This window comes from Macadamia integrifolia, chromosome 5 (assembly GCF_013358625.1).
Source record: "Macadamia integrifolia cultivar HAES 741 chromosome 5, SCU_Mint_v3, whole genome shotgun sequence".
Lineage (NCBI taxonomy): Eukaryota > Viridiplantae > Streptophyta > Magnoliopsida > Proteales > Proteaceae > Macadamia > Macadamia integrifolia.
This window is the reverse complement of record NC_056561.1, coordinates 36,498,774-36,508,144: the sequence shown is the minus strand read 5'-3', so window position 1 is coordinate 36,508,144 and position 9,371 is coordinate 36,498,774. Positions and strand designations below refer to the sequence as shown.

General features: G+C 35.9%; 1 protein-coding gene across 10 annotated transcripts in view; it reads right to left on the bottom strand.

Annotated features, from left to right (window-relative positions):
• Positions 1–2,677: 2,677 nt before the first annotated feature.
• Positions 2,678–9,371, bottom strand: part of LOC122079092 (protein MICRORCHIDIA 6-like) — a 51,670-nt gene continuing 44,976 nt past the window's right edge. For 7 of the 10 annotated variants that reach the window (XM_042645338.1, XM_042645341.1, XM_042645335.1 and 4 more), the window contains 8 exons: positions 7,264–7,362; positions 6,991–7,089; positions 6,740–6,886; positions 5,979–6,071; positions 4,439–4,490; positions 4,225–4,336; positions 3,793–3,926; positions 2,680–3,669 (listed from right to left, as the gene is read on the bottom strand). In XM_042645338.1, the coding sequence (XP_042501272.1) occupies positions 3,551–3,669; positions 3,793–3,926; positions 4,225–4,336; positions 4,439–4,490; positions 5,979–6,071; positions 6,740–6,886; positions 6,991–7,089; positions 7,264–7,362 (855 nt within the window). In that variant the 3' untranslated portion in view covers positions 2,680–3,550. Of the gene's footprint in view, positions 3,670–3,792; positions 3,927–4,224; positions 4,337–4,438; positions 4,491–5,978; positions 6,072–6,739; positions 6,887–6,990; positions 7,090–7,263; positions 7,363–9,371 lie in introns of all 10 variants that reach the window. The other 3 variants (XM_042645344.1, XM_042645343.1, XM_042645342.1) reach the window with 3 other exon arrangements.

Sequence of the window (9,371 nt, the reverse complement as noted above, 5' to 3'; positions counted from 1 at the left end):
CCAAACCCCTTTGTCCAAAAGCAAGCCTTTTTGGACAATTCTCTCTAGTTTTTTAGTCCCACATCGAAAATAAGAGAGAATTGTCTCAAGTCCCAAGGCTATAAGTATAGCCCTTCCTCTCTTCCAAAAGGGAGGAGAAAAAATTGAGAATTTGGGAGAGAGGATGGTCCCATCAAGGTTTTGGCTAACTTCTTCCTTCTAAAATCAAATATTCTCCAAGTCTAAAAGTTTAGCACATTAATCCTTCCTTGAGCTGGGAGATCTAGTCCGGTTCAGTTCGGTTCGATTTGGGGCTTGAAGCACAAAGGTTATCTCCCCTTGTTTCTTAATTAAAGCTGGGTTTAACGTATTTTTCTTCTCCTAATTGCAATTTAGAACTAGTTTATCTAATTTAATAGATTAGGTTCTAATTTATTAATGATTGGTTCATTTAGATTCATTAGGTTTAATTAGTTTCAATTTGGTTTAATATGGTTTATTAGATGTAACCCGATTCAATTAGGTATATTTAGGTCTTTTGGTTCAATTAAATATGATTTTTGTTTAATTGGTTTAATTAGATGTAATTAGGTTCATTCAGACTTAATTATTTTTTTAGGTTTGATTTAATTTAAATTGATTTTGAATTTACATTTGGCTTTATGATTCTACTTAATTGTTAATTGTTTTATCCTTTAGATCTAGGCCCTTGGATTAGGATCCAAGAACCCTAATCCTTTCTCCCTTTTCTTTATCTCTTCTTCCTTTCTTCTCCAACCACTTCTCTTGCCATGGCCGACCAGTTTCCATCTTCTCAGCTCTTCCCAAACTTTCTTCCCCATTGCTGAATCCATAAACCTGCAACTACTTATTCTTCTCCTTCTTCTTCTTCTTCTTCTCATCTTCTCCTTCTCTTCTGTTCCTTGCTGCTGAATCCATAAACCTGCAACTTCTCCTTCTCCTTCTTCTTCTTCTTCTCTTCTGTTCCTTGCTGCTGAATCCATAAACCTGCAACTACTTTTTCTTCTCCTTCCCTTCTTCATGGCTGCCACCTCCCACTTCTTCTTCCAAACCTGCAACCCTTTTCCTTCTTTTTCTTCTTCTTCTTCTTCTCTTTTACCATGGCCGAATCCTCTCCACCCCGTTCTCCTTCCTTTCTTTTTTAATTAACCGAACCTGAACCCATCTTCTCCTCCTTTTTCTTTCTACTGAAACTCTCCGAACCTTCCTCCTTTCTTGTAAGTTATTCCATCCCTTCCAGCAGCCACCATTCATCTACCACCCATCTTCTTCTTCTTTTCCTTGTTGAACCTCGACTCTAGCTGCCAGCTCTTCTTCTCCTCCCTCCTCTTCTTCTCCTTCCCTTCTCCATGGCCGAAACCTGCAACTTCTCCTTCTCTCATTCTTCTTCTTCTTCTTTTTTTTCTCTTCTTTTTCCTTACTGCTGCAACTGCTAACCAGTCCCACCGAACCTCCCTTCTCTTTCTTCTTATACTTCTTCTCCTTAACTGAGCTCAGCCGCCCCACACAACTCCCTCTCCATCGTTTGTTTTTTTATGGCTCCATGTCTTTTTTTTTTTTTTTTTTTCTCTCTCTCTGAATAAAAAACAGAACAATCCCTCTGCATTTTTTTGTTTTTCTTCATCATAGTCTTAATTGTTCATTGTGGATTAAATAATTTTGATAAGTTAGTCCGGTTTCTGTTTTATTTTCTCTCTTAATAATATATGGGACGTAGTTTAGGACGTAGACTAGTATGGGCGTGGCTAGCCCCTCAAACCGGCCCGTAGCATTAGGACGAATTTGGGGAATTGGTTTGTGTTATAATTTCTTATTTTTTAGGGCTTTTCACCCTCTTTCTTTAAGTGCAATAAAAAAAATCAGATCTTGTTTAAAATAGTGAATTAGTATACTTGTATTCCAATTCATCCAACTTTCCCTTCTTTTAGCTTGTTTAGCTTTCTTTAATCATTCCATTTAGCTTCTTTGATTAGTTTAATTACTTAAGCTCATATATCATTTTTCACCAGTGTTTTTCTTTATCGTAATTAGTTGTTTTAATTATTTAATGGGTTCAATTAATATAACATTTAGACTCTAACATAATATATGTATAGCATAAAATAATCATTAGACATATTTAATTTAGAAGATAATTAGCATTGCATTTATTTAGTTAAAAGATTCTCTTCTCATTAGCTTAACTAGGGTTTTGAAAAATGTTTAACTCATCTTAGATTAGCTTAAGGTAAACATAATTAGTGCAATTAAACTTTAGGTTTAGTTTAATCCTCCTATACTAGATTAGGTAGATTAGTAAAAATGCATTCATTTAATGTAATTAATCCATTTCATTTTTTTTTTTTATAAATTAATTAGGTCTCATTTAGTTTATAAATCTTTTTACCAATTAGATTAAGTAGGATTGCAATAATATATTTCACTAATTACTAGGGATTAGGATTAATCATTTTAATTAATTCAATTTGGGATTTCATAAATTTATTAATCCATCTAGGTTAGGCTCAATTAATTGAGTTAGTTTAATTTAGGGTTTTTAATTTTTTTATTTAGCGTAATCATTTCATTATTTGCATCATAACCGAGCTAGCATAATTTATACACTTGGTTTAGGGTTTTCACATGTCATGCTTAGATACCTAGTTTAAGGTTTTCAGTGACCTAGATTTATGACTAGTTAGTAGGGTACAAACAAACTTTGGTCAAACAAAAGGAGACCGGCCTTAGGGTCGGGCAGACTGGGTGCCTAACACCTTCCCAGTCTGTCACTTGACACTTGTCTAGAATCTTGGTGCAAAACAGCCTTATTCATCAGAGTCATTGGTCTCTCTCCCTTGATTGGGGGAGACATTTATGGGTCCTAGACCCTTTCTAGATGGCGACTCCCTTTTACCCATAACGTGTATCCCCCCCTTGGCATTTGATGACCAGGGGATACTATCTCATCTCATTAAGGTCGAACCCTAGTGTGTATACGCACGCTACGCGCCATATCACGATCCCGGCGGAGGTCCATGATACCTACACATGTATTCAAGAGACTAGATGGAATTGTAAAAAATCTAAGGCTTTGGATGACTTCAAGCTTAGGTATTCGAGATATCAAAGTAACAGATGTGGAGTATTCTTATGGGCCATATTCTTTACTCACACTACACTTATCTACTTATCACCGCATTCAGGCGTCGACGCGGTGCGTCGCTTATGGGGGACACCCTAGAAAAAGGACGATAGACATAACACTAAGGAAAAGAGAAAAGGTAATCAAAAAACAAAAGGATTCTTAGTGCTGGAGAAATTTCAAGGAGATTTTGAACCATTTTTCCAATATAATGGATATATTGTTCATATTCCTCCAATAATATCCAGTCACCCTTGATACTGGAGAAATTCCAAGTAAATTTTGAACCATGTCCCCTCCTATATCAAGAGATAAGTATAGGTGCAAGAAACTATAATTATCAGGATCTCATATGCTGGCATCAACTTAAGGTATTCAAACGGCATTCTTGGTGCTGACAAAATTGGAATAACAGATAGCATTATCATGTCAAACCTGTGGTAACCTATTCTGACTGGTATCGATAACATTTTCTCCTGACCTTGCTCGTGATTTAATGCGTTCATGTTCAACCATATGATCATGATCCTTCCTCTTTATGGGTAAACCTGTTTACGTATTAATTAGTAAAAGTCCAGTGACAGCATTATCATTGCACACTGAGAGGGAAATAAATGGAATATATAGTTTATAACAATAAAACAGAAACTATTAAAACAAAGACCATGCACCATTTCGGGAGCTAATCTGACAGTTTCCAACAGTTCGAAGACCATGTGTTCCAGATTGAGGTGAGTCCCGGGTAATCACTGGCACAGGAGATTGTCTAATTTGAACATACCCAATCAATCCACAATTAACAGCCCTGCCAAAATTCAGAAGTGCATTAACTAAATATAATTGAGAGAATAGCTACTTATATCCTAAGTGATCAAGATTCTGTGTAATTGAATGAAAAGGTGCGCATAGAATAAGAAATCTAGAATACTAAAAGGCTTCCTGGATTAAAAAACCTTCATAATGGAAAAGAGGAATGAGCAGTTCATGCATAAGCACAAAGAGAGAAAAAACCAGAGTCTATAGCACCTTAGATATGGGTCCCTGAAACGATGATTAACACAGAAAACTTTCACATATGCTTCAATGGATAAAAAATAGCTTACCAATATTCATTTGTCATTTGCTTTAAGCGGGACTCAAGCTTTTGAAAAAGAGAAGTCTTCTCAAAATCTTGCTTATCATGAGTAGGTTCAATAAAATTTGCCTCCAATATGCCTAAGAGAACACTACTAGATCATTCAGTAGCAACTCAAAATGAATGTGGACGCAATCAGACAGTTATGAATGTCAACATTATGTGTGTGAAAAGCTTCTCACCCACAACACCTCTGCCTCTACTGTCGGAATTATGAACAACACGCCAAAAAGGCTGCGCAGAAAGAGTTCAGAGGAAATGGTAAGAAATGTGCTAATGTAAAAATGAACTAAGAACAAGTTAAACTGAGCCATAACATCACTTCCTGTGCCATGACATGTTATAAAGATTCAGTACGTATATCATACAAACAAAAAATATTCATCCACAATCTAGTTAGGGATGCTCAAGTCATATTACATACGCATACTCCCAAAACTGCAATTCTAAGCCAAGAACAGACTACTTGGTATCAACTACATACATACCCTATGCACCTTTCCACTCTATTTAGAACCTTATGTTTCACTAGCTCATAAGCACTTTTCTATTCTCTTAACACTTCAATCCAAGTAATTTCAGGCCTTTGCATTCATATTTAATAGTACAATATGTCAGTTACTCACTAGGTTGAATTACAGCAATCAATTATCCTTCACATTTTCAGTACAATATTGTACCGTATCGGCTGATACGGCACGATACATACCGACGCTTTGGACCATGCCATGAAGACATCGGTGACATTCCAAATGCAGCACGTGTATCCCATGGCAAATTTTGTGTCTCACAATGTCTACATACTAATTCTTCCAAAAACTAAATTTAAGGAAAAAGATTGTTGAGATACCTTGGTTTATTTTACTATTTACCGTAGTAACTCTTGTAGATAGGGATACTTAGTTGGCGATACCCTACTTTCCTTATTTTGGTTGTAACCTTCTTATAAATAAAGGTGACTTTTATCAATACTAACAAGTCAAATCATTCTCAAACCTCTGGTTCTCAAGTAAAATCATTACTTTCAATCCTCAATCAAGCAAATCCTAACTGCAGAAGGGTTGGATGAGTAAAAGAATGCCAAAAGTAGGATGAAATCAAGTGATTTTAGTTTTTGGAAAAATCACCCTTGGAAGTGTCGAAACTTGCGAAAATCTCAGTTCTCAGTTGAAACCAAGGGTCAAAACTTGTGAAACCTATCGAAACAGGGTCAAAACTTGGTATGACCCTTGGTTTCGTCTCTGAGAAGGTTGAAACCGAGTTGTCTCGATCAAAACAGAAAGTTTCAATGAGATTTAGAACCACACTCTAAACCAACATCTAAAATGACTATATGCTTTTTTCTAGAGGGAACCAAGAATTTTAAGGTCGAAATATAACTGAAAGGCAATTAGGCAAATGGAGAGGATAAACAGCCTTAAGCAAAAGGCCATGCCCACAAGAACAGTGGTCTTACAAATCAAGTTCCGTGCTGACAAAAGCAGCCAATTTTAGCTCGATGTCAATGTTCTCATCAAGTCATGTGAATATTTCCTGAATCTGACAAGGAAAATAAAAGGACAATCTGTCTCAAGAGAGGTAAATAAGCCTACTCACACAATACATGCAGCTTTTCATAACAGTTCCAAAGTATTGAGGATAAAGGAAATAAGGAAATAAGTAAAGGAGTTCTAAATTTGTTAGCAAATTCTGAGTCAAGAGGGCAAGGAAAATAATATTTACCAATATAAGACGGTTCTTGTGGTAGACATTGAACCCATGGATATTTACACGTGGAGCATCTTTCAGGAACCCTATTGTCGTAAGGATTTCAGTCTGAACAGTTAAACCAGCAGGCAATACATAATGAATAACAGTAACAACAGACTCATCCAGAGAAGAACAAATGAGCGTGCATGTGCATACACACACAGATTAGGACACCAATATAATGAAGACCCTAGAATTTAAATATAAAATGTCAACCTCATACAAATCAAATGCCAATATGAAAACCTATTCAGAATGGTCCATCCACATGCTGATTAAAAATGCAGGATCCAATGAAAAATACTTGGTCTTTGCAGTGAATGGCCCAGATACAACAGATGCAACAAATGTTTCATAATAAAAATCTACCTAATATTCAGAAATTGATTAACAATACAAGTAGGGCAAAAGTAGGAGGGACTTCAAAAATAGATAACCATATGCATCGTTATATTCTAACCACCTTTTAAAGAAACATGTTTTTTCAATTTGTCTTATTATTGACTTGTACAGTTAACCCCATGAAAAATTAGGGCATAAAACTAACAAAAAGATCAAATCACAAATACTGCAAATTTTTTAGAGGAAAAAATGGCAGTTCATATAAATCTGGCAGTTCATATAAATCATTACAAGTACAACATCAACATAACATTTGAACAAGAAGCTTAACATCTTCCACGGCAATGGCAACTAACAGTGACAAAACAACCCCAAGGCAATTTGATACAAACCTCTATATTTCCACCAATTTGAGGTCTGTAGATGATGCACTCGGGAAATTTTAGATCATTAGCAATAATGTGATGCACAACAACTCGACCACGCAGTATAATTCTGAAACTCTGTGGTATCCGCAGGTACAAGATCGATGAATATACCTGTGGAGTTTGAACAAGGTCTGGTATCTTTATTCTTTTTATTTATTTATTTATTTTTATGATAATCTCTGGGAGATCAAATTCTAGAGTAATATGAAACTTACACGAAGGGAATAATGGAATCGGTTCGCAATGTGTTGTTCATTCATTATCTTAGAATGGCGGTACCGAACTTTTTTCTGACCCCCCGTAATTAGAATATCCTGCAACAATCAACTCGATCATCAGCGGATGCAGCTGTAAAGCAGAACTAAAAAGAAGGTGAAAGGGAATAACCATCAACCCAACATCAGATCTATCTAAAATTCACCTCAATTGTGAACAGGTGCAAAAGCCATTACAAATGAAAATTGAACAAATAGGGCATGCAATTTAACCTCAGGATCAGCTTCAAAATCAAGCTCCATATCTCCATCATCATTGAACCATAGATTGTAAATGACAACTTTTGTTCCATGATCTCCCATGCCATTAAACTGCTCATTGAATCCACAAGAGTGTGAAGAAATATAATATCGGAGATGCAGACACAATTGATTCATCACACATTATGAGAGAAGACACAGGAAAAAAAAAAATGACGCATCGTGGGAGAGCACTGCCTGTATATAGCATGTTCAGCCTCTAAACATATCCCATAAAAGAAGAATTAGAAACAGGGATTATTCAAATATTCAGAAGTAGAGGAGCCGCGCATGATGTGAATGTTTGAATTTACGGAATTTGATACCCAAATAATAGTACCTGAAACCTTGCATATGATATTCAAAAACTCATGTTTCATCTATTTTCTTGACCTAACCATGTAATACAAATAAAAATAGCCCAGCATACACCAAATGGGTGTCATAAACAATACATATCTTACAGACATTGCGCACCAGATTTTAGGGAGGCAGAGATAGTAACATTTCAATACAAACTAAAATCTAGCAGCATGCATTGCTAAATGCTTAACAGGCAGCTGAATGAAAAAGAAAGTTGAATAGGCCCAAAATAATGGCGGCATTGCTTTCTGTTAATGCGGAAGTGCACTTGGACTCAAGCCTGTTGCTTATTTGTTCGGGACACTGCATTGCAATTATAAGGCTGCATGTCTCCGTCCAGCTTGCTCGCTTCAGAAAAATAGAAGTACAGAGAGTGATGCTTTTCTAGAAGCATGAGGAATAAGGTTCAGAGACTCAACTTTAAACCAGAATCGCAATGTAGGTTCAGAAACCAGATTCAATAGAAAATTGATAACATAAAATCAACAATTCTGATGCGATGTAAATACTGGTTGAAGACTACTATCAGGCTGATGAACAGAGTGCCAAAAGTTGAAAACGATCCAATGGTTTGATATTGAGGAATGAATAATCCTACCAGGAATAGGTATTCAAAAAATGGAATCACAGAACTTTGAGAACCTTCAATACTCAGAAAAATCACAGATCAGAAATAGACCAAAAATGGTCCAAAGCACAGATTATTTAGGAGAACAGTATATTTATAAATAAAGCCAACCCAATGGTCAGAATAATAGATATCAAAGAATCCTAGTAGAATAGTAATCTAATAATCTAAGATCAGATTAAAAAATTTTAAGACTGTAGATAGTTTCAGAATAGCATTTAATGGTCTTGGTAGGATATGAAATCAGAATTGAAACATCAGAAATAACAAGGAAGAAACTAAGATTCCAGAATTATATAATATGCAAGAACATAAGTAAGAACTGGCATTTTACAACGATTGAACAATGGAGGAGGAGGTAAGAACACTAGGATAGAAGCATATGACCAGACCACTCACCTAGACTTACTGGAGTCCCTCCAGCGTATTGGAGTCTCACCAATAGAATAGTTGAATTTGAATCCCACAACCAAAATCTGAGTCCCAACGAAAAAAGTAGCTAAGAGCCATAGGTTGACTGGTTAGAGTGTAATCTTAGAAGATGGACTCAAAACTCCCAATCATTTAAGCAGATTTGGGACTCCCATCTCTTATGATGTCAAAAACAATCTGCCTTGGTGCCCTTCAGATGCGGACTCACCCAGAAATTTGCTTATTGTTGAATCGTAGAATCTCCCATATTCTTTCTCGTGCTTTGTTGTCTTTGTTTTTTGCTTTTCTTTGGGCATAATGCCTTATATATTCCCCTTGGGGACCCCTTTTGTTATTTCTTCTCTGGTAATGAAATTTTATTCACGCACCCCCCCCCCCAACCAAAAAAAAAAATCCCTAGGTGGCTCTATGGATTTATATCCTTTAAATAGAAACTAGAAGTGTGCTTACAATTGGAAAGAAAATTGTACTGAAATAGGAAACTCTAGAGATAATAGAAATAGATGTCCCTTACAACTAAAACTCTTATCTTACCTAATTAGAATACAATAACAACTCAGCCGTACCGAATCAGAACACGAGTCCCACATAATTAAAACTCTATTTACAATAGGAAATGAGTTTTATTCGTACAAGACTTCTTTTTTTTTTTTTTTTT